General features: G+C 36.5%; 1 protein-coding gene across 3 annotated transcripts in view; it reads left to right on the top strand.

Moving 5' to 3' along the window:
• Positions 1–18,456, top strand: part of SMARCA1 (SWI/SNF related, matrix associated, actin dependent regulator of chromatin, subfamily a, member 1) — a 35,219-nt gene extending 16,763 nt beyond the window's left edge. For 2 of the 3 annotated variants that reach the window (XM_063345917.1, XM_063345919.1), the window contains 9 exons: positions 486–605; positions 1,794–1,904; positions 2,112–2,225; positions 4,671–4,793; positions 6,393–6,525; positions 7,525–7,643; positions 7,841–8,053; positions 13,279–13,389; positions 14,088–18,456. In XM_063345917.1, coding sequence (XP_063201987.1) covers positions 486–605; positions 1,794–1,904; positions 2,112–2,225; positions 4,671–4,793; positions 6,393–6,525; positions 7,525–7,643; positions 7,841–8,053; positions 13,279–13,389; positions 14,088–14,159 — 1,116 coding nt within the window. In that variant the 3' untranslated portion in view covers positions 14,160–18,456. The remainder of the gene's footprint in view (positions 1–485; positions 606–1,793; positions 1,905–2,111; positions 2,226–4,670; positions 4,794–6,392; positions 6,526–7,524; positions 7,644–7,840; positions 8,054–13,278; positions 13,390–14,087) is intronic. The other variant, XM_063345918.1, reaches the window with a different exon arrangement.
• The last annotated feature ends 9,273 nt before the right edge of the window (positions 18,457–27,729 follow it).

Here is a 27,729-nt window from a genome sequence, read left to right as displayed (position 1 = left end):
TTTTCAAAGTTCAGACTGTATGCACCGTGTCTTGCGGACTGTTTATTTTGTGGGCTTTTAGAAAGATGTAGATTTTATGCGAACGAACAAGTCTTAATAGACACAAAAACTTTATGGAACTTTATTAGGTAATAAGTAGCTCTGTGGAAAAATGAACTACCATTTCAACTCCAAAGAGCTTGGCATAAATTTGATTTAAGTTTAAAAGTTAAATCATACATTTGTAGGGCTACATCCCAGCATTAAATTCAGTTTAATGGAAAGTCTAGAGTCAGATTGTTCAAAATTGAAAAGCATTATGAGCGTCTCTCCTTACGAGAAAAATGTAAGTAGAAATTTAAAGCAGAAAAAGACATTGAGAATGTTTTAATAATGATGAAAGGTGGGTGGTTTGTGGTGTGGTTTTTTGGTTTTTTTTGTTTGTTTCTTTTCAGAAAAAAATAAAACAGCTTGAGTGAGCCTAAAAGTATCTTACTGTATTTTAGACAGCTGAAATGAATGAACGATTGCAGAAAATGGGGGAGAGCTCCTTGCGAAATTTCACTATGGACACAGAGATGAGCTTATACAATTTTGAAGGTGAAGATTATAGAGAAAAACAAAAGGTAATTTTTCTTAAACTCTTTAAGACTTTAGGTTAGAGGTGCAAGCATAAAGGCCATGTTAGAAATGTTATGGCCATAAAGGTTATTTTAGAGAAGTAAGAAGCCACTGAAAAATCCACATATTCTGAATTTTTGTTGAATTAGCTTGCAGCCCCACTGTTTTTCTTCATAGTAGAATCTGATAATACTGCTCAGATTTTATCCTTTCTGAAGCTAAAATACCATGTTGCATCCTACTATACTGCTGCAGTCAGTGTTATTTTACTGCCACATAACCCAGAGGAAAAAATAGGCCTGGTAAGGGTTTTATGTGTGGAACTTGGACTTAAGTCTCTTTTGCAGTGAAGCTTTTAGTCACAAGCATTAATGTGAACTGCTTGTACAATGATTTACGTAATTATAGAAGGATCATCCAAACAGAGGTATTACTCAGGATACTGCAACATTACCTCTGTGTGTCTGTGTTTTGTATGGGATGTATAATCAAGATAGTCTTAAGGTCTTATCTGGAAGCAGATATGTGAACTCCTGTTTGTTTACAGAATGCCCTTCTAACTCAGGTTTCTTACCAATTTTGAAGAAACATTTAGGAAAAAAAAATTAATGACAATAGAGTAGAGTGTGTGTGTATATACATAAGATATTTTTTTTTGTGTGTTGATAATTTCATTACAGGAAGCCAGCTGAATACAGCATAGTCTTGAAATATGCTTTAGTATGTTTAATTCAAGTAACTTAGTTAAGATTAATTTGCTGCTAATGTTTGTTTGTTTGGGTTTTTTACCAGTGTTGTAGCCTCTGTAGAGGTTATTGATTGTGATATTCAGAGGAGAAGCAATTAATTTGTTTCACAAGATACTATAGAATTCAGAGCCCAAGTCCCCATTCCTTCCATTGTGTTTTGGTAGATGGAATGATAACCTTGCCTTGGTGTCTGAAGTACATAGAATACTGTAAAGGGGTCTGTCCATGCCACTGCACTCCCTTACTTGTGTATTATCTTTTATATGTTTATGTTTTATATGTTTAAATATGTGTTATCATCAGCTGTAATTTTTGAGCTCTGTTGTAGTATCCAAATTGTTGAGCACAACCATTAGGTTTGCCGTGCCCCATTAGTCAATATTTTTGTGACTTTAGGAAAGCATACAGGTACTCTAATATCTTTTTATTCTATTCTGCATGTAGCTGAGTATGATGGAATGGATAGAGCCTCCAAAACGAGAACGCAAAGCTAACTACGCAGTTGATGCTTATTTCAGAGAAGCCCTGCGTGTTAGCGAACCAAAAGTCCCAAAGGTAAGAAGTTGGCAAGTATGGAGGGGTTTTTCTGTTACTGGTTTGCTCATCTCCTCTCCCATGTTGCATCTCCTGCTCTCACACTATCCTGGTAATAAAATGAATGTATTTACAAAGTGATAGGTGGCCACCGCTGCTGAATTATGGTAGTTTAATTGTACAGAAATCAAAGCTTATATAATGTTAATGTATTGTGTATTTTTGAAGGCTCCACGACCTCCAAAACAACCAAATATTCAGGATTTCCAGTTTTTCCCACCACGGTTATTTGAACTTCTGGAGAAAGAAATTCTGTATTATCGTAAGACTATAGGATATAAGGTAATGCTCTATTTTCTCTTCAGATTTTTGAAATGTATTTGTATTCCTCTTTGCAGATTTACTGTAACCTTCACAAGAGCTAAGTGAAGTAAATGAGAACAGCAACTAAAAAATATGTCGTTCTGGTCTTATTTTTTCAAAGTGCTTCTCATTGTGAAGGAAGATGGCTTAAAACCTCTATTCCCATTTCAGTTCCAGCGCAGAACAGAAAGTTATCTATAATTCCTTCCTTCATTAAAAATTTCGTATCTGTGTAGTTTTGTGTTTTGAATTGGGTTCCTAACAATGAAATAGAGTAGAAAAAAGAAAGACAATTCTGGTGCTTCATATACTTCTCAAAAACAAAAGTGTGGTATGTGGTGTAAATTGAGAAAACTATTTTTGGCTAGTACCAGATCACCTTCCAGGGCATGGTTTTTTTTCCTTACAGCTTTTGTATATTTTGTGCAGAAAGTAACAAGGTAATATTGACGTTGACTTTGTGTTGATAGGATGGTAAGCAAAGTGACATCAATTTTCCTTGCATTTTGCTAGGATATGAAATGTTTAAAGGTGTGGAGAAGTCTGAATGTATTACTACTACAAGAAGAAAACCAGTCAACAGACTTATCTTTTTTCCTACTATGCCTTTGCTGAATTTCTCCCTCTTCCCTGCTGACATTACTGGAGAAGCAGTGAACGTTGCTTCTGTTTTGATGTTGATTTTCATTACATGTGCCAGTATTGGCTGAGTAAATCAAATGGATCCCCTACTTCTAGACATGTAACTTACTTTAAAAAGCCCCATGCTTCACATCAGGTTGCAGCAAGAGGAAACCATGTGTAAAACATGTTGGAGAACATAAACTTGTCATACAAAGCAACGGATAGGAAGTTAGTGTTGCAAAAGTGTAGAATTAATATTAGCAAAATATATTTTTAAGAAAAAGCAGAAGGTGTCTTAGAATCTAGTTTGAAGCAAAAAGAATTTTATGTGGATGTCAGAATAGAATTAAGATAAGAACTAAAGGAAGTATAATTAGCTTAGGGAAAGAAATTATTCAATTAATGCTCCAACAAAGAAGAATGAGAGAATTGCCAACATTGACAATATGCATGTGAAAAGAGAAGTGTTTCAGTCCTGTTAATGAAATCTGTCAGATTGGATAGGTCGAACATGGATACTTGTTACTCAGAAACTTAGTGTGACTGTTTACTGGTGGTGAAAGTGATTAATATGATTAAGTTTGTTCTGCTCGGAAGTGGAAGTATAACTTTCCATCTGAAGACTGTTCAGTATTAAAACTGAAGACTTGATAATAAGCAGTATCAGAATGTATAGCATAGGTAGAGACCAGGCTTTATAGAATCATAGAATTTATGTTTCAGTCTTAACTTAAACCACCATAGCCAAGAAAATTTCTTAGCTAGATGTTAAAACCAGCTCTTAACTTTTGCTGTAGAAATATGTAAGGTTTACAAAGTCTTTACTGGATACTGGTTTCTGACTTGTTTGCTGTTGTGTAGTGTGGAATTGCAATTACAGTTGAAAGATCACAAATATTAAATTGGTGTTAGTGTGGAGAGGGACAGATAAAATGTTGCTAGGCCTTGTTTATATAACATTGTCTCTCTGGTCCTTATATGGCAGTGTGCATAGCTTTGTAGTAAACCTGCTAGAACGTAGTATTTCGCTCTAGTTCTAAACCATTATAAACCATTGGTTGTAAGAGACCAGATCCTTAGCTAATGGAAAGTGCCACTGAAATCAGTGAACTATGATGGCATACACTAAGTGAGGCTCTGTCTTTCACAATATCCCTAAGTCATTGTGTGTAGGAGTGGTGGGTACAGGGCGTAATATGGGTGGCAAAATGTTGTATTTTTGGGAGGAAGGGTTTAAGCAATAAGATTTAAATCTGGTTAAAACACATTTGGTAATTGTTGTACAGATCAGTGCTTTAATATTTAACGGTTGGAAAAATTTATTTTACCATTTACATGTATGCTACAGTGTTTTTCACTGAAGTTTCTTAAAGAAAAAGTGAATAGGACCCTTTTGTTACTTATAGGTGAAGATAAAGTTTGCATTTAGAGGTTGTGAGACAAGAAGGAACAAACACAGATAAATGACAGTATTTGATACATCACCTTGTCTTGGAGGATAATATTTTCAATTTTGCAACAGTTTTGTAGATACTGATATTATGGTATTTATTTTAAAAAATGTTTTTATTTTGGTTTGGTTTCTTCAGGGTAGCCAAAGTGGGGGGTGGGGTTTTTTTTGGTGTTGTTTGGGGTTTTTTTTTTTTTTTCTGTGACAACAAATGCTTAGTGGGTGTGGACTAAATCAGTCCTGTGAGACCTAACATGTGGGTATAAATAGTAAACCAAGGTCGATAGAAAAGTGTACAGTCTCTTTAATAACATTACTGCACTGCTGTTTATTGATACTCCTGATTTTAGGTCCCCAGGAATCCTGACCTCCCAAATGCAGCTCAGGTACAAAAAGAGGAACAAAAGAAGATAGATGAGTCTATGCCTCTGAATGCTGAGGAAACAGAAGAGAAAGAAAAGCTTCTAACACAGGTAAAATAAAAACAACTCAAGTATTTCTTCGTACATTTTTTGTTTTTACAAAATATGGAATATGGAATATTTACAATATATGGAATATAAATACTAATAATGACAAATATGCACAGGAAAGCTACAGTGATGTTACAGAAAGAGGGAAGCACACATGTAATGATTTTACTTGGTTTTGCTCTGAGGGACCTTTCCTGTCCTTGAACTAGTTTACGTCTTAGTCACCTACTATTTCCTTAAATGTCTGCAATGTTTCTGAGGCGAGGACTTGTACAGCAGCTGCACTACCCAGCAATATATGCAGAAATCCAGGGTTTCTTATATATGCATCTACCTTGCATGGTTTTTTTATCAACAAGGGTTTGAATCGGAGAGGACAAGCCTCTATCAACATATACTGTATTTACACAGATGTATAAGACATCATGTCACTTTCACTGATTTTTGTCCCAGTTATGTTGTTAGGCATGTTCTGTTTATACTGGAACTGCGTCTCTGTCATTGGCTAGTTTCTCACTTTTTGGACTATTATCCTGCTGAGTAGGCTTATTAAAAGCTAATTGTTAAGGAGAAAAGTGTGTCTCAAAACGTAACAGGATTTTTTGATTTGGAAAAAAGAATTAGGCGTAATGTACCCTGAAAAGAAACTTGCAAGGGCGCAATTTGACTATTAATTTCACCTGTTTATAGCAGAGGAAATACTTAAGTTCGGGCTGATATGCATGTCGGCACTGCTGTTAATGTTTAAAAAGAAATATTTGTATTGTGTATATTAGACTTCTTGTAAAGATGCTAACTAACTGTGGAGTGAGCTTATTCAGCTGGAGAACTGACAAGAGTTCCTTGTAAATATATTTCTGTGATGAAAGAAACTCAGTGCTCTACAAATTTCTGCTCAGGCATGTGACTTGTTTGTTTGTTCTTGATGTTTTCTCCTTTCCCTGTCTTTAAATTGTAATGTCTTATTCTTGGGTGATGTTTTTGTGCATTGCATCTCACTTAACTGTTGTTCAGTTTTGGATTCATTTCTATGGTGCATAACAAATTTTCCATTTGTCAGTGCTATAGAGTTTCCATTTGATTGCATCTTTTTGAATACAGATAGTTTCTTGACATACTTATGCTTTCATCCAACTGTTTGTCTGGTTCAAAGTTTGTAAATGTCCGAAGTAGGAGCTCTTGCATTAGATACTTGCACTACTCTAAGAATTTGTAATGACACTTGTATTGGTGCACCCTATACTGCTAAGAAGTTTGTTGCTAAATTACAGTACAGTTACTAAAATTACAGTAACCGCTCATTCAGCTTGTTTCTTTGGAGAAATACCATGTAAAAGCATTTAAAAAGAAAGAGTAAAAAGCTCTTACTAATGCATGGGGAGTCATGCACAAAAATAACTCTTTAGGCTTTTAATGATTCAGTAGTAATCCCTGAATAATACAAGTTTATGGAAATCCCGAAAGACCATTAACCACTGTAATTATGTGACATTGCAGAGGCATTGCCAGTTGGAGCAAATGATACATACATAAGACAAGATTTTGCAAAATGTTTCACTTCTACCTACTAATGCTTTCTTGATCTCTTGCTGCTTACAGGGTTTTACAAACTGGAATAAAAGAGATTTTAACCAGTTTATTAAAGCTAATGAGAAATATGGTCGTGATGATATAGACAATATTGCCCGTGAGGTGGAGGGAAAGTCACCTGAGGAGGTCATCGAATATTCAGGTTTGTGGTATTTTGAAATGTATTTCTCGATCGTGTGGTATCATGATCATTTTTTGCTACATTTTCTTTTAAAATTACAAGATGTAGAATTTGGATGTATGCAAGAATAATATTATTTTTTTTTAAATTACATGCTGGTTCTTTTCAGAAGACTTAACCTCTTAAAAAGGTTGAATTTGCAGCGTATAAATATGCGTTCAGCTGCCTTTATCCCTCCTTAGTCAAAATTTAGAACTTGGCATAGTTAATTTACGTTGACAACGTGGTCTTGTGGAATCATGAAGTTGCCTTATAGTGGCAACATGATGCTTTATGCTGTGAGTATATATGCTATTTTAGCTAGTACACTGTATCTTTGCCTTTTGTGCTTACATAATGCTGCTTAATTTGTACAGAATTCTTCCTATTCCATCCTTGGATTTAATTTTACTGAATATCTTCATAAAACTGAACTTTGTAATGTTTTTTCTATAGCCTAAAAAGGAAGAACTCCACAAGAGTTCCCTTCAAAGTGTTGAATTTATTTTGGGTTCGGTAAAAGATGTCACTGGATAAGCTACAAATTACTAGTTTTTATAACAGATAGACTAAGTAGTCTCTGACCTTAGGGTAAGTAGTGAAAACTGAAACATGAATGTTTCACTGCTTGACTAGCAGCTCTAACCTGTTTCACCATTGTTACAAACAATCTAACAATGTTTGGGGGTTTTTTTTCAGTTTTAGGTGACAGTTAATTACGTTGAATGTAAACTTTGTTACAGTTGTTACTAAACCTTTGCTTATAGTTAACTTATAAGATAACTTCTGAAGACATTGAATAAAGGGTCTGTGCAAGTTTATTTCTTGGTGAGCATAGTAAAAGGGAGCGTAGTAGCAAATCTTTAAGATTTAATGGAACCACAAACTGCATTTCTCTTTTTGCTGGACTGCCTCAACTAAGTAAAATAGTAAGAGTAGAGGAAAAGATCTCACTTTACAAATTATCTTTTGCATTTTTAGCCGTTTTCTGGGAACGTTGTAATGAACTTCAGGACATTGAGAGGATTATGGCTCAAATTGAACGAGGAGAGGCAAGAATTCAACGGAGGATCAGTATCAAGAAAGCACTCGATGCCAAAGTAATTGTTGCAAGTTTTTGTTTTCTGCAGCTGACTTCTTCCAAATTCCTTCAGAAAAAGAGTAGCTGGGGATGGGAATTCCATCTTTTAATATAGTATATGTATTGTACCATATATCGGTAACCTGTACTAATATGTAATAAACTCTTGATGTAATATTGTATGTTTAATCATCCTTATTTTTGTTTTGTATTCAGATTGCAAGGTATAAAGCACCTTTTCATCAGTTGCGTATTCAGTATGGAACAAACAAAGGGAAAAATTACACAGAAGAGGAAGACAGATTTTTGATATGCATGTTACACAAGATGGGCTTTGACAAAGAAAATGTATATGAGGAACTAAGGCAGTGTGTGCGCAATGCTCCTCAGTTCAGATTTGACTGGTTTATCAAATCTAGAACTGCAATGGTAGGTATCAGTTACTTCAAATTATGACTTAGTCCATGTATGTTGTTCCTTCTTTTCTAAGTACCATCACATACAATTTGGGATTTGTACCAGAATACTGTGGTCTGGGAAACAAGTTAACTTTGTTTTTTATTCTTACTTCTAGTTTTTAATAAAATAACCTTTTTTCCTTAGTACAGCAAAAAACACAATACAGTTGAAACAAACAGATTAGAAAACGTGCCTAGCTGAAAGTCTTCTGTTAGCCAAAGGGATTAGTGGAGAGGTAGACTATTCTTGCAAATATTCTTGTTACTCTTATTGCAACTTAGAAGTTTCACCAAACGATCTCTTGAAAATATGACTGCTTTTCAGAATTGGACAATATTAAAGACTGAAAACATCTGAATTATGTACTGGGAGAAAGGAACACCTTTTCTAATATTGGTACTTAATTTCTGAAAGCATGAGGAAATTTAGTGATTCATGTAAGAGTTAATCATTGAATTGGTTTAAAATGTGCTTTGTAGTTGTGAATAAGGATTATCATGTGCAAGTGCTTAAATTTCTTTAGTTATACTTTTCTGAAGATGTTCATACTTTAGAGAATGTAATATAAGTTTGATAGCAAGTAGACTAGTACTCTGAATTTTAGCTGTATTTTTCTTTTCCTTTCTCTGTCTGAAGAGCAGAGCCATTCTTTAATTTAGTCATCAAGTGAGAAGTGATAGCACTAACAGAAGCTTTGGTGGGTGCAAATAAGCTATGTAGGTACCGACCTCAGAATATGGCACTCTTAATGATAAAAAGCTTTTAGCTTTGGCCTGGAACTTTTGCTTGGATCTCCCTTGATTCAGTTCCTTTTATTCATGAGTAAAATTTGTTAAGTATGTGCACCTTATGTAAGAAACGCCCACGTGTATTTTCATGTGAACGTATTTATATGGGAAAAATGTACTTCCAAATGTTTTAGAATACTGGAAATAACTTAATCACTTGTGATGAGTGAATGCTGGAACACTTTTTTTGTGTGCTTGAATACAAAACCCTATCGGTCATGGCTAATACAAAAGGGTGGAGAACACTGTCCCTTATACAGCTGTCATAGATCCTCCGTGTTGTCTTGTAAGCAAATTTCTAATTAAATGTTATGCTCCAGTCATGTAAGTTAAATGTCCTTTCATATACAAATCTGCATTTTTATTTTTTTTTTTAGTAGTTTAGTCTAGCAATTGCAGAACTGCTGTGCGTTGTTATTTACTGTCTTCATTTCCTGGCCTCAGGATTTGTTTATAAAAATGTTCTTTCAGAGTTCTGGGTGCTGTGATAAGAATAAATAAAACATACGGTAAAATACTTAAAATGTGTATTTGAACAGGTGGGAATATTTGCTTTTCCCAGTGCTACTTATAATTATGCAATACAATTTCTACTTGATGTTTCAGCAATTAAAGTGTTTCTAGACAGTGCTAGATAGCAGTTATCCCTTAATTAAAGAGAATTACAAGCTTTACTGGCCAAAATGTCTGTTTGAAGAAATACTGTATTTTAAAATCATGTCCATAAAGAGAGAAACATCCAATATTTAGTCTACTATGAAGTTTCTTTTAGGTTGTCTATGGAAGAATCCATTTAAGTAAATCATAGAAATGGATACTAGAAATTAAAAATGTAGCTCAACATTTAATATTGGTTGACATATAGTTATGTCAGGGGTAGAGTTAAATACTCGATTTAAATCTTCTTGCAGATCCTTATGTTCAGTATAATTTTCATTTTAAAAGAGGATGGGAATAATTTGCTAAAGTGTAGAAATATGTTCTGTGGTGTCTAATGCTGAAACTGAGGCACTAGGAATATAGTGAATCTTTTGGCGTCTGTTTTCTCTTAAAATTCTATCCGTTAATAATTTTTAGTTTTAGTTTTTTCTGCTCTTACACAGTTGAAAAAGAATAGTATGAAAATACAAAGCTAAAATAATCTTTCACTTTGAACGTGCATTTAATTTTCTTAAATGTTTTAAATTATCATGATATGTATGGTTTAGTAGTTTAAAACTGCCAACCACTGGTATATTTTATGTATTCAAATATCCTGACATTGGTGGAAGTATTAATTTCTATGGGTCCATTTTGCACGAACTTGGTAATTTTTATGAAGAAATGTGCTAGAATGTCATTTCATACCAAGTATAATGAACGAAGTATGAATACAAATCTTTATAAAGGGGTAAATATACACTTTCACTGAACTTACTAAAAACTCTTAAAATACTGAAATTCACACGTGATCTCAAAATTACTCTTTATTACATTCAAACTGATAATAAAGATAGAAAGGGCAGCATAAGTCTGAAAACAGGCTCTCTGAGGAGACTTTGTGTTCTACTAACCACTAGATGTCTCTTGAATTCCATATAAACAGCTAATTTATCTCCCATCTTCTTATTTCTGTTTCTTCTCCTTCTGAAGATTTCTCTCTGGAAAACAAAAGTTCTGCTTCGTTTATTTATTCCAAAACCAGATTGTTTACACAAAATGTAATTTTTCGACGAGATTGAGGGTTCTTAAAATTATAATTTTTTTTTTTTAACTGGGCACAGAGGCTTAAATTTTTAAGTTTATCTCGTCTTTTGTTTCTGTTCATGCAGGAGGAATGCAAAATATCATGGCAGTAGTGAATCATGTATCTGTTTTCTGAAGTCATAAATTATGCATATTCTCTTTTACCTTTCTGCAAACCCTACCCAGTATAAGACAAATGACTCCTTTGTAAATACAGGAATATATGTGCCTGTTGACAGAGCTTAGGACTACTTTCACTCCCAAGTCAGCATCTCTGCCTTCAGTCATGCAGAAGGTGACGGTTCAGTGCTCCCATCTTATTTATTGCAATACTAGTCTTTATAGCTATGAAGGGGTGAGCGAAGTACATCTTATCTCTTTCCATCCTAAAGAGAAAAGTATCAGGTCACACCAAATAAAATCACATCTCTGAAGGTGGAAGGCTTTTTAAACTCTTAAGTGTATTTTTATAGTACTAAATGGAATGGATCAGTCCATACTGAAATTTCAGTAGCTCAGTGCAGGATTTATCATGCAGATTCTTTCTGATGGTAGGTGTAGAAGAAACCTGTGTGTTTGTCACATCTTGCTGTCAACTGCTTCTGTGATTCTCAAGAGAAAATTGGTTTTGAATCCATCCTCTGTGCACAGCATGTTGTTTGGGAGTAGCAGTCCATCTGGAAAGTCTAACCATGAACATGTATTCTTTAATAAATGTATGTATTTATGCAAGCATTTATCCCCAGGAAAGAGGAGGATTTTTCTTCATGCCTCAGGCAAATAGATCAAGGTTATTCCTTAGTCTTTTCTGATTAATTCCTTGTCTTGAATTTAACACAAACCAGTTTCTCGTATACTAGAAAAGATCTAGCTGATTGTTATTACAGAGCCATTTGTCATCACTCTTTACCTACAGTTCCTAAGTCTTTGAGTGCAATATACACAAATGTAAATGATGTAAAATCCTTCTGACGTATTGACAATGATCTTTCTGCTTCTGTCTTTTACTTGTTATCCCCTCTGTTCATCTATAGAGTGTAGGTTTTGGGGATGGAAGCTCTCTTTTTCTTCTCTGTTTGGGGATGCAGTGTATGTTGGGATGGCTTGTACTCAAGTCTTCTCAGACTTATTGCCTTTTTATCTAAAAACTGCTGTGTGGGTGGAATTTGAGGGTTTTTATTCGTTGAAGTGAGAGTATTTTAGTTCCATCAGGACTGTTGCATTCCAGGGCACAAGCATTGGCATCCTAATTTATGGCTGAACCTGTACTGGGAGGCATGGAGTTACTTTTACATGGATGTGGTACAAATGACTCATTATCATACCCTGTTTGCAAAGCTACATGCATGAGACTGGAACATTTCCAGGAGGGATTTGTAAAGAAAAATGTCTTAAAGAAATTTTTTTTGTGTTAAAAAAAATTCACGTGGTGGCAGGATTCTCTGTGTCCATTCTGAGTTCCACAGCTTTCACCCAAGCCCGTGAAGCACCCTTTGTAGAGGAATCTGTGGAAACTTAAGGAAGAACAAGGAGCTTGAGGGTATTAACATCTCAAAGATGAGTCATATGCTTGAGTGTTTCAGAATGTTCAGGATCAAGAAAGTGTGCAGGCTGTGTCGTTTTCCATCATATAACATGATGGCTGAGGCAATATACAGGTTACAGGTGCTGAGAAAATAGAGACTAATTCCTGGGCAAAAAGGTCACTTGTTCACTTCATTGCAAATAGACCAGTTGTAGGTTAAGATTTATGCTACTAGATAATTCTAGGATAGCTTGTGGTTCAAAAATTGTTACATTGAATTTAACAGAGATAAGACACATGTTTCCAGCTTTTTTCCTCAGAAGAAAGCTTCCTGCTTTGAGTTGGAAAGAAAAGCCTATGGAATCACTATTCTCAATGTACATAGAACATACTGAATAATGATAATAAAACTGAGTACTATTACGTATTTGGTAAGAGATTTTTTTTTTTGAGGTGGACTCAACTGTCCAAGTCAAATGAGTTCTATTAACCAAGCCTACTGTTACTAACTGCAATGCAGAGACTTTTAGAGTTGTATTGGAGTTCCTTTTTAGTGTACAAATGACCTTATGGTGTTTAATCTTGATCCCTTTCAGATGGCTTGTAAGTCTTGATGCTAAAAGCATTTAGGGCCTGCTACCTTTTGGGTGCCGTTTGACTAAAAATACAACAGTGAGTTCATGATTTAAGACCGGATAGATTTTTGTCAGTTTGGAGCTCTACAATGTCTTATCACCAAAAAACTAGTCTGTGTGCCCTAGAAAAGTATTGCTTAAGGTAGCTTTGATTCCTTTTCTCTCTACTTTAAAGATAAACTTGAAGACATATTTTCTTAAAATCTGGCATAGTATGCTGGCAGTCTATAATTTGCTTCATCTAAACAAGATGAAAGATCAGATCAGTCTTCTGGGGTGTTAGTTTGGAAGATACAGGCAATTCTGAAAACTTCATGTCAGGAAGTTGAATATTTCAGTGAATATCTCTCTTCTATAAAGAAGGTTACACTAAGGTAAAGATAGATGAACAATAACTAATCTAATCTTATTAGTACAGGAATATTGAAAGTTTTTTGAATTCAGGAATTTTGAGCATTTATGGAAATGAGAGAATTTGTATAATCTATTATTTAGATAATTTGATGTTTTCTGTTTCCTTAGGAGTTTCAGAGACGCTGCAATACTCTCATATCATTAATAGAAAAAGAAAATATGGAAATTGAAGAAAAAGAAAGAGCTGAAAAGAAGAAAAGAGGAGCAAAAGTTACAGCAGTATGTTTAGCAGCACTTACTTTACTTCTAGTGGGGCAGAATTCAATCATATTTTGTTAGAAAATGAAAAAGATAATTGTAGCCACTGATTGGTTTAGTATAAACCACTAGTTGAGAGATTAAAGTGAAGTATTTGTCTATTCAGCTCTCCTAGATTTGATGGAGGTATTCCCAGTTCATAGTATTTTGGGGTGCTTTTTGTTTTTTGAGAAGAATCTATTGTTTGAGTAGCACAGGGAGACTCTTTTTAAGAAAACTTATGACTGCCCGCTTTCTACCTACATATTTACATCCTGTGTTTACTTTAATTTAATCTCAGATTGTTATTCCTTGCCTACATAGTAGTTCTTGGAAGAAGAGAGATAAGAAGCACTTGTTTTTATTTTGAAGAGTTTAGAATAAGTTGTGTATAGGTCAAGGTCCTGATCTTTTCATCCAGTTCATGATATGTGTGGTACTTGTACCATTGAGACCATGTAATGATTTCAAGAAGATAAATAGGGTAGGAGAATTAAGCGTACAAATCCAGGATTTTTGTTTGCCCTTCCATTATATCCTACAAGGCCAAATGGAAATACATAATACGTTAGGGTCACTTATCTTCTTTTTGAATAATTAGTCATGTACTTCAATTTTATTTTATTTTTATAATGCCATGATTTCATTGAATTCATGAAATAACTTTTTTTCTTTTTTAGTCACAGAAGAGAAAAGCAGATTTGGCTACTGAGAACTCTGGAAAAAAAGATGCTAAGAAAGTGAAGTCGTGAACATGAAAACTGAATGCTGAATGTAAAACTGCCACTTTCTTCTCTCCATCTACAAGTATTAATTGCCAACTTCTTTGTATTCATGGTACTCTCCCCCAAATCCCATGGTTTAATTTTGTGAATTTTGTATACTTCGAAACGTCTTTCCTTACCTAAAATGTGTAGCTTTATATCTTATGCATTCCAGTATTTTTGTGTACTGTATTTTGTGAGTTTCATGTCTTCGGCAAAATTCACTCAGTCCTTGTTTTTTTGAAGCTTGTGCTGAGGTTTTAGCTTTTATATGTTTTATATGCTGCTGCTTTGAAAGAAAACCTAGATTCTATAGCTGTATTATTCTTGTTTCATATTTTAAATTTATATGGCTGTTGGAAAATAAACTGACTTAATTATTTGAAGAGAAATATACTTCACCTTTGTTTTCCCTATCTTCTCTCCCTTTTTTGCATAGCTACATTTAGAGTGAATGTTAAGGTTTGTATAATTGTGCCTTCATCATCGATCAGATTTTTTTTTTTTTTCAGAGGAGTACTTAGATAGGATCAGGAGCATGACAGAACAAAAAAATCTAATTAGACTGACATCCTTGTTTGCTGTCAGCATTAAATTGACATTTTTCTCTGAAACGTTCAGAAGGAAAGCCAGCAAATACTTCTACATTTTTTTTTTTCCTCCTTCTTTATCACTGGTTTCTGCTGGGCTTTGTAATGCTTAAACACAGGGTGAGGTGTTTTTCAGAATGACCTCTAGATGAAAACTTTTCTATGCCTAATAAACTGAAGTAGTCAACTAACAGCTTCTTTTGTTAAGTAACAAACAAAATAATTCATCTTCTGGTTGGTAGGCTGCTCAGCTATGCTGCCTTGTGCTGAAAGATCTTTGTTGCTCTAATTATCTCTGCTAACTTTCTGCTTTTTACCTTTGATTCAACATGTCAGTCAGAAGCAATGGGGATATGTTATGGAGTGCTCCTTTTTAGTATTTCTGTTTTAATGAAGGGATGAAAGTGTTGGATGTATGATTTTTTTTTTTTTACTTTGCAAGAATGGCCTTTATTAAGCAGGTTCATAGTTTCTGCTCACCTTGGAGTCTCTGCATTTCCTGGATCAGTAGAACAGTGACTGTGACATCTGATGTTTTACTTTGATCTTCTGTCTCTGATCTGGTGTTTAGTATGGACCTTGCTACAGTGAGACATGCCCTCATAATGTCAAGTCTAGATTAATGCAGTGTGCTTTACATGGTACTTCCCTTGAAGACTACTTGTAAATTTCTTCTAGTGCAGTTTGCTTCCTTCTGTGGTTTGAGGTGTTTTGAGATGAAAAAAACTTTAAACTTTTCATATTTCATGCTTTGCATTGGCTACCTTCTGTATTTGTAAAATTCAGGACGTTATAAAGTTCTTGAGTCTTAGGACAGAGTTCTGCCCATATTCTTTTATGTCATTTAAAATCTATTGGAATGTCTTTGAAGTTTTCTGGGATTAATCTCTGTAAGCTTGATGAGTAATTTCCAGCCTTTCTTGATAGTCTGTTTAAGGTTTGGGGAAAAATGGGTGTGATGACTTGGTTGAGCATTTTGAAAGATTGATAATTTGATTTCGTATTTTGGAATGGAGCTTTTGTTTGGGGACCAAGTTATTAATGTTTTCATTGGGCTTTTATTAATAAGACTTGTAGTGTAAAAAAGAGTATTCATCTGTTGAGAGCTACATCTAATAATGATGGGGCACAGCTTTCAGACAGAAGGTTAGTGGTGCGTGTCAAGGCATACTTCTAAATGAGTATGCAACCCACATGGGATAGGTGTGCTCAGAAAAGAAGGTTGTCTTTTCAAATGCTATTTTGGTATTGGAGTTGTTGACATCTGCTTTATCCTTGGGAGAAGGACATCCCATGTAATTATGGGCTGGAAAAAGGCTGCACAGCTACATACATATATAATCGCAAATCCCTGGAGCATTGCTATTAATAGAGAGAGGAAGATGCCTTATTTACATTTGCTTTTTGGCTCCCATGTCGCTCAGTAAGTTTGTGGCCTGAAATTGTAAAAAGCACAAAAAAGAGGAGGGAGATAAAGGCTGGAAGGGCCAATTGAATTTTTATTGAATTACATGGCTAGGTCTAGACCTTATTCCATTGCTCCTATTTAGCATTGGGTGAATATTTTAATGTTTTAAGTCTTGAAATAAGTGTATTCTGGTTTTGTTATTGTAGATTAGCTTTGTTTGACTTGCATGTTTTTTGTGTATCCAGTTTCTCTGTGTTGCAAAGTGTATGGAAAGTCTTAAAATGATAATATCTCAACTTGTTCTCTTATGCAGATTTCTTGGTTTGAGTTACCACTTGAGTTAATGTTCACTTTTCTCCTCCTTCAATGACATGATGTACTAGCTATATAGCAAAAGATCATGCAATTGTTCTTCCAGATATTATCCTCTTGATCAGACAGCTTCTCTGAAGAATGATAGATGCTCCCAGGAACTACCTGTTATCTCTTACAGTCTGTAGTTCCTAGTTAAACTGAATGTGCTGTTGAACAACAGTCCTTGAGAGCACTTGTACACTATATACTAGTTCCTCAGCATATTGAGTCTTCCCATCCATCACGTCCCACAGTGATAACTAAAGAAAATTGCTAACAGCTGCTGGTCAGGATTAAAGTAAAATGGATCTTTCTTTTCCTTTTTAGTTCTTCTAGTTGCAGATATACACGCAGTATGTGCCTAGCAGTATCTAAATGATATGCTGCTGTGACTCAGAATTAGGTGGACTGAAATAAAGGAATCTTCCTACTTTTAACTACTGTTTTCTTAGGCGTGGAATACTGATTGTAAGAAACTTGTAAGCACTGAATGTAATGTGATACAAAACTTCTGAAAAGTCTGGGCCTTTAGGCAATTTGATAGTTGCCAAAAAATTACATGATATAAATTTTTTGAAAATGATTTATTGTTTCCATTTGAGTAGAGAACTAAAATTTGATTGTGTTAGCATTAGGTTTGAAGAAAGAAAAAGTAGTCATCTAGCACCTTTAACACATCAGGCAGTGCATGCAGCATCCTGGGAGAGGTCACAATAGTTGTTGTGTTCTTTTTCTTTACACATATTCATTGCTTTCAAATTTTCAGGCCTTTTATTTTTGAGTTTTGACTCTTACGACAGTAAAAGTCACACAGCTGATGATCTTCATTATATATAGTTTCCATTTATTATAATGACATAGAGAAGGAATGAAGCTTTCTCCCTGCTGGTAATACTAGATCGTCTTTAGATACTGTTTGCATAAGTAGCATTAGTATACTAAAATATTAAGTAAGAATTTTTTCTTGTAGATTAGTATTGCTTGTTTGGTTTAGTGCTAAAGCTGCTTATGGTTTAAAAAAGCCCCAGCTCTCGCTCTTTGAGATCATAAGCAAGGGGTACACTATAGGGAAATTGATTGGAATATTTCTAAATGCCTGATGGAAGTAACTTCCGTTATGCAGCTCCTGCAGCGCCTGCAGTTCCTGCTGTGCACTGCTAGGATACAGGCACTCTCTGTGGGTGCCTCTTCCCTGGGTTCAGTGGAGGGATTAAATACTTTCAGTGATCACAGATTAATGCCAAAGCAAAAAATGCGGGCCTTACAGGTTGAGAAAGCATATGGAATTTTGCAGTCAGCAGCAGTTTATGTGAATGTAAAATGACATGGTTGGTGCATACACTGGCACTTGTGATGTTGGAAAGGATTGATCACTGACTGTTGTTCTGATCTGGTTAAGATAGCTTGACAGCTGTTACATTTTACTTAAGTTTATCTAGTCCATGTATTTAGCTTCAAGCATGTATGTAAATGCTTTGGTGGGTCTCAGTTATAATGTCTGATATGTTCTTTTTCTGAAAGAGTTAAAAGTTGAACTTGGTTTGCATATTTTGAAATGTAATGTACTCTTTAATTGCATTTGCATGATATTCATCCTTTCATAAGCGCCTTAATAGGAGTAATATTTGCTGCCTCAAAGGTGTGTCTACATTGTGTTGTTGAAAGATAACTTCTGATCTTTTTCAAATTGAGATTCATTTCTTAAGTTGTACATACATGAAAATAAAAATTAATATGAAACTGATGTCTTCTGGTAATTATACTTCTGTTACAGATGGGCCCATGCACTTGGATCCTGTTCAGAATAGTTTGTTTTGTTTTCGTTGCTCTTGTCCCTCTCATACATTCAGCTACCATAGCCTGAAGGCTAAGGGGAGCATGTGTGTGGCTGTTCCATGCCTGCTTTCAAACTTCGTAGTTTCCTGTAATCTAGAATAAAATACTAGTAATGTCTGTATCTTTCTGACAGCCTTGCCTGTGTTGTCACATAGTACATATGGTATGATACAATGTATATTGATACTTTATTAAAGTATATTACTGTTTTTTCTGTTATTCCATACCTCTGGTGGGTTACTAAAATTAAAGACTTTGGAGCTTAAGTCTAGGAGACATGGAAGGTAGAGACCAGGAATTTTGTCATAGCAGCTGTTGATCACTAGTAGACATGTTAGATACTTGTCCACTTGGAGAGGTGCATGCTCTAAATGAATGCTCAGCTTTCTACTTCTTTCTCAGGACAACCCCGTCATAAAAAAGGAGACCAATTTATCCTGGCATTGGCTGGTAGCAATTCTGTCTGCTTCACTGTGGCTTTTGATGGACCTCACTCTCTTTCAGGTAGCAGGCCAAAACAATTGTTGGGTTCACTACAAGAACTATAGTTTTTTCAGATATCTTTGCTTAGTTCCAGGATGAGTATGATCCCATAGCTGGTTTTTGCTTCTTACGTATTCTTTGTGGTGGTCTACCAGCACTAAAGTCTACTGTTTTCAAGATTTTCTGGGAAGCAGTACATGCCAACTCTTCCGGAGTAGATGCTGTGTTCAAACATCAGAACTCTTAATGGGAACAGTCATCCTGTCTACAGAGCTACTCAGTAGCTGTTGAGTTTGCAGTGGAATTTGGTACTGTCAGGTGATGCCTCTTCTCCTTGTATGCATTCAGTGTTTCAGGGATGGTCAGGCTATGGACACCTTTTTCAGGGAACAGACCTTTTCATTTCTACATGGCAATTCCTTGCCATAAGAAAACAGGCTGAAAATTCATGTTTATTTATTTTCTCATTTGTTAATTAGGTGGACACTGCTGGAGGCCACAATATCTGAAATTCCACTCAGCTGTTCTGTAAATGGCATTCACTATGTGTCTTCTTTCTCTAGCTTAACAGGTGGTTATTCCTCAGGAGACTGCATCACAGTGAGGGTTTAGAGTCCAGTAAGAAAGCTTCTGTTATTTCTCTTTCCTTAAAACTTGCTTCCTCATCTTCTTAAGATGGCCTTCTGAATGTATAGATACCTTGATTCTCATGTCTTCCTTCAAGGTTTTTTTGGGGGGTTTTGGTTGGAGGTTTTTTGTTTGCTTTTTTCCGTTTATTTTATCACTTATGCTTAGAAAAATAAAAAAGTGTACTGACTACTGAATATTTCAAATTATTAGAATAAGCCTAAGGACGATAATCCTTGGGCTCATAAAATTGTAGTTGAGATTTTGTGAAGACAGTGCTAACTGTGTTGCGAACTAGTGGTTTATGAATTTCATGGAACCTTTACTAAATTCCAGGCATATATCCATGCTGTTAGCAGTCAGTCCTCACTTCTAAATAAATATAATACAGCATTTTGTTCAAGTAGTAACTCATTACAAGTTAGGGTTCTTAAAGAAATTGGCTGTTATAAATTTTTTTTAATTGTCATTCACCTTCAGGAACTGGCTATAAAATATTATCGTCTTACAGTAAAGTCACCAATATAGTAAATAGCCTTATTGGTAAACCATCAACTTTCATATTTATCTGTGTCAATAATTGTTTCCTTTTGTATGGATGGATAAAATGTTGACAACTTTGGTAATTGCTCTTTTTCTTTTTTTTTTTTTTTTCTCCTGACTGAAATATATTTTCATTGACTAATGCTTTGTTAAATGAACTCATATTCCATGGTAGTAGGCATGATAACAGCATAGAAAAATAGAAGTTAATTTTCATCTCTTCACTGATATTGAATTTAGCTTTTATTTATTCAAAATATCTGAATAGTTATTGTGAGGGAAGTGCTCTTATCCTCTTCTGAAAAAAAACAGCTGCTCATTAGAGATTTTGAGACACCTTTTGTAGACAAACACTTTCCTAGTTGAGTACTTTAGTATTAGCTAATGGGGGCCTAACTCAATGCACCGGTAAATGTATTAATATCTTTGATTCAGCAATATCAAACTAGAGCACTGATTACCTGTTTTAGGTGATGCCTCCTCAGAGGCACTTGTCGCTCTCCTGTGTGGAGTCTGTGTGACCTCTCCACACACCAGGTTGGGCCAGTCCTGCAGCCTGATACTAGGCTGTGCCGCTGCGTGCTGAACCATGCTTACAGGGCTGGAAAATGGAGAAGAGGGAAGAAGTTGTAAGTTATTACTGTAACCTGCTGTAAATTTTGGTTGGTATTTGGATAGAGGGGTGGTCAAGTCCCTGTGAGGAGCAGGAAGATGCACAGGTATGTGTGATGCACTTAATTAAAGAGCAGCTCTTGCTTGAGAAGAAAGCCTTTGCTTCTAGGCCTTGTTTCAAACCCTGCTGGGTCAGTTGACATCATGGATATTTTCATGAGGAGACTCCTTGGAAACCTGTCCAGATTAACAGATTGGGTGTTTTGGCGCAATTCCCAGTTATTGTGCAAATGCTGCTCTCGCAGCAGGCTCTGCTTCTGACATTTGAAGCTCAGAGGGAAAAGGTTGAATCTCAGAAACAATCATCCATGCCAGGCTGGGGTGAGAGCTGGGCTGGGAGAACTCTGTGTGTAATTAACTGGAGATTGATGGCTAAATCTATTTTTATTGGTAGTAAACCCAAATTTAAAATAAAGCCACTGATTTACTGCTGAGTGAGTGGAATTACCAGCAAGGGCAGTGGAGCTGTGCGTGTGCCTCAGGACAGAGTGTAGCTTGTGAAGGCAGGGTTAGGCTTTTCTCCTCTCTTGCTTTCCCCATTTGCAGCACTCATGCCTTTTTTTACCCATTCAGACCCCCAGGTGACGGTGGTGGATCTGAAAGGAGGAAATCTGGGGATGGAGCTGCTCCCTGCGCATATGGATGAGACTACTGGTGTGGCAATGCTGAGGTGCTCTCTGCAATTCCTTACGTTTTCGTCTTGATGGGGCTGTAGTCCAGGTGTTTCCTACGAGTTTCCCAGTCTTTACCAAATGTTCCTGCAAAGTTCTTGGCTGGTGGCATAGTTATCACAGGAGAGGTGGTTTGGGTAGGTCTTCTTGTCCAAAAATTGCATTATGTTCAACTTAAAAGACCTCTATCAAAGTCTAAACTGAGTTATCAGCTGATGTGGCACTCCGTGCAACACTCTGAGCAAGAACTGTGCTGACTCCGTATCCATGTGCTTTCAATTGCTGCTTGAAGGCAGGCCCCTCTGCCACAAAAAGCAGCATCACTTTGTGCCACAGGATTCAGTGACTTGCTATTAAAATTATGTTGCTGGAATTTTAAATAAATAAATACTGCCCTTTCAAAACAAAATATTTCAGCATTACTTTATAACTGCTATAGGTACACATCTCTGAAATAATTTTACTTACTTACGTTATGAAGTGATTTTTAGTACATGCTGAAATTCACCTTTCCGTGATTCACGTTGCTTGAATGCACATGCAGAAGAGGTACAAGAAATTTCTTTCGCTTAAACATCAACCCTGGAGACTCATCATTTTCTTCCCATTTTCAAAAAGAAATTTAATTTTAGCTTTTTCTAATACTCATTGACAATTAAGTGCTCCATGCACTGCATCGTATTCTACAGGCCTGAAGATTTTCTGTTGGAAACAAAAGGAAAATCGATTTCAACAAATTCAGTTGTTGCCTTCTTATTAGGTTATGGTACTCAATGTAAATTAATGTTTTGAATTTATGTCATGGATCAATAGATGCAATTATTGATTTGGGATGTATGAGGTAAAAAGTGAATAAATAAGTTTTTGTCTTTGTTTTTATAACATGAAAATGTGTCAACGTTTATTGAGCTGCACGTTACTTTGTAATGAACCTGAGGCAGAATCAGAAATACAAGAATAATGTTAGTCTGTGTATTTCTTGGATGCTGATAGGATTTTCTTAAAATGCTGTCAGGCGTCCCATTTTAGGAGTTTATTTAGAAACCTGGGGTGTAAGGGTTTGCTGCCTAATCACAGGTCCTGATGCCCATCCGATCTTCTGTGGGACTGGTAAAAAGTGGGAAGTTATCTTGTGTACAATCCTTTTAATTGTGGTTTTGTGCCTTTTGTGTAAATTTGCTCAATTACAGGTGCTGGTAGAGCCATGGCTATGCTATGCTGATTCAGTAGTTCAGGGCTGATTTCAGGCTCTCACTCACCTTATGGACAATGATACCTTGACTTGATATTGGCTGAAGGAGATGACTATTTCCACAAACGCTTAAAATGCCGTAGCAGTGAGACTGGGAAAGTCAGGAAGTGGTGGAGACCGTTTAAGGTAAGCTATTGACCTCACTCTGAAGTGCAGATACCTTTCTGCTGATAGTATTGCAGAGCAGCCAACTGCCCAGCAGAAGTTTGAGGGTACCCATAGCATCACTGGGGGCTCCTACCAGGTGGAGAGAATGACACTTGTGTGCCAGCAGGTAAGCATGGCTATTTCTTTCCATGGATCCTTACAAACAGTGGCTTGATGGTTGAGGAAGAAATCAGCCAAAACTAGCTGAGGAACAGAACACAGTTGCATAATCATTTTTTTCCTCATATTAAAAGCACTAAGTCCTGTACCCTGTGGCTGAGCTTGTTCTCTTCTGATAGTGTTTCATTTAAATAACAGAGCTGATTTGAATTGGAAAGACAGGTGTAGTGGTTTTATGAGGAGACTGCATCTCTGGCAGGAGGTAGAACACAGACATCAATTTGATTGTGGTAAGGTGGTTTGTGGTATTCTGTGCATTGGTAATTTTATTTTCCTACTGCAGAGCTACCTCCAACCCTAATGGTCTTTCTATATTGACCAATTGCCACAATCGCATTGTGTTTAAAACTAACAATGTTGATTCTACTTCTCTGATGTTATATGTACTAAATACGTCTACTAAGAACTCTCTAGAGTTAGACGTTACCTAAAGCAGGGTGTTGCTGACTCTGTTTTTGTACTGATCCCTGTAGTTCTGCATCAGATGCTCTGCTGCATGTTGCCCACCATTTCACTTCTAGCATTTGCAGAGCCCTGTGAGCATTTGTACTTTGTGTACAAAGTAAGGAGTGTTTGAGGCATACCTTAATCTTAAATGCAGAGGCAGAAAACAGGGATTATGGGCAATAATTCACGGTAATCAGGATTACAATGCTACTGAGTTGTAGTAAGTGGGGAAAAAAAAAAAGAATCAGTAAATAGCATCTTCTGCATAGCTGTTTTCTGAGATACAAAACTCTGGAAAATTATGTATAGTGGTATTCAAGTGGCCTAAAGACCTGATCTACTTAATATTTACCTTTAGCTCTCTCCATATATCTGCCTTTGGAATATTATACATAGGCTGACTGCATCGCTTTTCAGAAATCAGTATCTTTTCTGCACAAAAGGCTCAATGCAGTGTTGAATGTAGTCTGCCTTAACATGGTCAGAAGGCCTTCGTCAGTAGAGGAAACTAAAGTAATATGGAGCTAAAACACCTATTAACACACCACATAGAAATTAGTCCTGTCTTTTTCCTGGGTTGGAATTAAACCATTGCACTATAAATTATTCCAAGAGTTTTGAGTGGATGTGGTATTTCTTGCTCAAAACTAGATGTTCATGGTCTGGACTGGATGAAGCAACGTGAGTCACCTGTCATTCAGAGCCTGCTTGTGTGTGCCAAGGTGCAGGAGAGCTGAGGAGAGAGTCTGCTTTGTAATTAGTGCAGCATGATGAGTTTGTGTTGAAGTACAGCTTTGCTATGACTGTGTGAGGGGATTATGTACCTGTTTTTCCTGTGTTGTTTTTGGATGAAAGAAGGTGCCCACAACCTGAGATCAGCAGCAGTGCCAACTTGTCTACATGCATAATTTATTTTTGATTTAAAGAGCTTTGAGACCTTCATTTGAAGGTTGCTGTACAAACTTTTTCTTATTGGGAATTAGCTATAGTAATAAAAGCTGAGAAAAAACAATGTTTTTACTGCTTTCATGGATTTGGGCTGTTACTTTTAAAAATGGGGGGGGGAACCCAAACAAGGAGAAGAGTTGGTTGAGGACATACTACACTTGATCAAATGGAGGCAGAGCCCTGCTGGCAAGAAACCTATTAAAATAAAAGACAAGATAGTCAGTTTTGTCAGATGGGGACCACATTCCTGTTGGAGATCAAAGGATTCACATCAATCACAGCAGTAGTAACTGCAGGTTGTATGTAGTGGGGCCTGTGCAAAGACTGAAGTTTGTGTCTCTGTCTTAGATAAAAATAGATACAGATATCTTGTCAAAGAGTCAGTGGTATTGGAAGAGAAAGTGTATGTGAGCTGATCTATAAAAGCTTGGTAGGTGTTTTACCCATTGAAGCAAAGTTCTGGAGCTATCTAAGGTTTGCTATATTTTCCAAATGGAAAAGTGAAGAGAACATCCTCTTCCAGCTTACTAGTCACCTAATAGTCACCAAAAGAAAAAGACCGCACTTGTCTTGTATGGTGTTTTTTCTGAGTTTGACTGCAGCAAAACTGACACTTATCTGTTCACTTGGAGCCGTTTGGTCTTTCTGAAGGGACTGTTGTTTTTTTCTAGAAGGCTTTCGGTACTGCTTGATCTCCTTCTTCTCCTCCACTGTACTGTTTTGTGGATAGGACTGTCTTTTGCTCCTTCTGTGCAGTGTCTACTGCTCTTGGCCAGGATCTAGACTGGCTGTTGCCAGTATTTCAGAAAGCCTCAAAATCAAAACAGTAATTCTGTTTTGCAAGCACTGGTCTTTTAATGGACATGTTCTGTTCATCGTTTTTATTTGTTGAAGACAGAATTTTGTCTGCTGGGTACCACTCTACCTCAAACGTGTTTTTCTGCTGTCAGAAGCAGAAATGTTGAGAAAATTAAGTGGAGTTTGTCAAGGGGCTTTGCAGGTGTTCCCAGGATGCCTTTGTTTTGCATATTCATATAACTCAAACTATGCAAAGAAGCCTGTGTAGCTCTTTGATCTGTGTGTTTTGCAGAATCTTCTCTGCCAACCCACGGAAATTATTGTAGCCCACAGCACAAAGCTGTGTCTTTCTAATTTCAAACAATAGCTGCTTATGTTCCTAGTTATGGGGCAGTCAGATTTCTGGTTGAATTCTCTGCTGCACAAAAAGTAGGTATCACCTCTGCTCCTCAGTAATTGCGGCTGGCAGTCATTTATTGTTGATTTCATCAGAATGAAATAAAAATCAGTGTTTTGGAATGAAAGTGATTCTTAAAACCCAGGACCCCCTGGGGTAGTCCTTGGCCACTGTGGCAAGTCTTTATTATCCTGCGGCTGCCAGTGGTGGTTGCGTGCAGTCTCCTGCTACTGGAGCTACTCTTAACTGACTCAAGAGCGTTGAGCAGAACTCCACAGTGAACTCAAGACTTAATTTTACTTTTAAATCTGATGACACAGTCCAGCCTACTCTGCTTATGTTAAGTGCTGATGGACTTGTACCTAGGTTCTCTGAAAGTGTGGATACAGATGGATACCAACAGTGGATTGGATTTTCTGTTCTTTCCAATAGCTCCTTTGATCAAATTCAGCAGAATTTCTCTGGTGGTGGCTGTAGAGAACTGAGTTTGTGGTGTCTAGATACTGTCTCAAGATTGATGTAGAAATGATAGTTCCAAGTGTGAGGTCTCACGTACACAAGTTGGGTAAAAACACATAGAAACAACAGAAAACATCTGTGTTCACGTGCGATAGGCTTGTGCAGCCATGACAATGGCAAGAAACTCTCTAAGGCTGGAATCAGTGTAATTGCAACTTGTTGGAGTGCTTGTAAGGTCCCTGGTTGTGCCTGCAGGATTTATATGGTCTTTGTGCCCAGGTAAGGCTGGGGACCAGCCTGGACCTTTGAATAGCAGTGCAGGACTGTGCACTGGGACACTGCCACGTATTTCTAGCTCTCCTCTGTGACTGCAGCAAACTCCTTCCTCTGCAGCCTCTCTGCTTTTTCTCTCCCCTGCTAAGGTCTGTTTATGCTGTGTATTTCCTTTAGGGTTAGGATGGATATTTATCTCTGTGTTAAAGTAGCACTGAGCAAAGTGGGCTACGATCTTGGCTAGGATCTCTAGATGCTGATGTAATATTAATAAGAGCTTTGTAATAAGATTCAGTGTTTATAGCTCTTTCCAATTCATGTCTGTTCTGAGTAGTTCACAGTATCAGGGCCTTAGCTACATATAAAAATAAGTAATTGATTTGCTTCCTATTGAATAAATGATATGCTGGTGGAATGATTAATGAATAAGAAATCATGAGCATCACTGGCACACAAATGGGAATCATCATTCCTCTTAACAAATTTTTTTTCTAGTTGGGTTTAACTTCCCTTTGGGAATTACAGTTTCACTAATTTAACAAAACCACTCCATAAATAACTCATCAGTTTTTATAAATGTCGGTTAAAGAAATCTGTATTGAAGTACTGGGAAATGACACTTGTAGAAGAAACACTGCTGCAAATAATGGGAAAATTGCAGATGTATTTTATACCTCTTCTGAAAATCAAAAGGTCTCATAAATACAGTCTGTAAAAATGTCTGTGGAAGAGTTAACATAACTGTACAAGCAATAAGCCTGACCTTTCAGTGTAATTTATTTTAGATTTGCTCAATCCTTTTTTATTAAAACTAGCACATCTGAAGCAGAATTAAATCCTATTATACCGGCTCTGTGATTGTATCAATTTTTCTCTGCCATGGCACACTTTATTAAAAGTTACTTTGTTTCATATTGGCTAATGCAATCAAGGGAGTAAATGAGGTTTTGTGGTCTTTGGTAGAGAAAGAAGCATGTGGTTTCTATCCTTGATAGCAGCGTAAATTACCGTCAGGCACAGGTGAGTTTGAGCCCTACAACAATCAGTTCAGTGCACTCCTGCTGGCTGGTGGCAAGACACATGTCCCTATCCTGTCCCAGTGTCTGCACTGGTCCATGGCTGGGTTATACAGAGGCAGCTGTATTTCATGTTTGTGCCTTCTTGTTAGCAAAAATCTTCCTATGAACTAGATACCAAATCCTTGGAGAACCTATTTATATCAGATGGGGAGCCTGGAAATGAAAAATTTACTTCTCAGTTTCATGTGGCAGGTTCACCATACATCTCAACCTTACAAAAACAAAGGTGCACTTAAGTCAGGCTAAAACAGGACAGAGAGTATTATACCTTGGTTACTCAACTTGAGGTCATTCTCATAAGCTGGAACTTGAGCCAATCACTCAACTTAAAATCCAAGTAAACTAAGTTTTCACTAGTTATGCAAGGGTTAAAAGCAGTGCATACATCTGTAAG

Source organism: Chroicocephalus ridibundus, chromosome 9, assembly GCF_963924245.1.
Source record: "Chroicocephalus ridibundus chromosome 9, bChrRid1.1, whole genome shotgun sequence".
NCBI lineage: Eukaryota > Metazoa > Chordata > Aves > Charadriiformes > Laridae > Chroicocephalus > Chroicocephalus ridibundus.
Note: the sequence above shows the minus strand (reverse complement) of the source record. Positions and strands in the feature narration are given on the sequence as shown.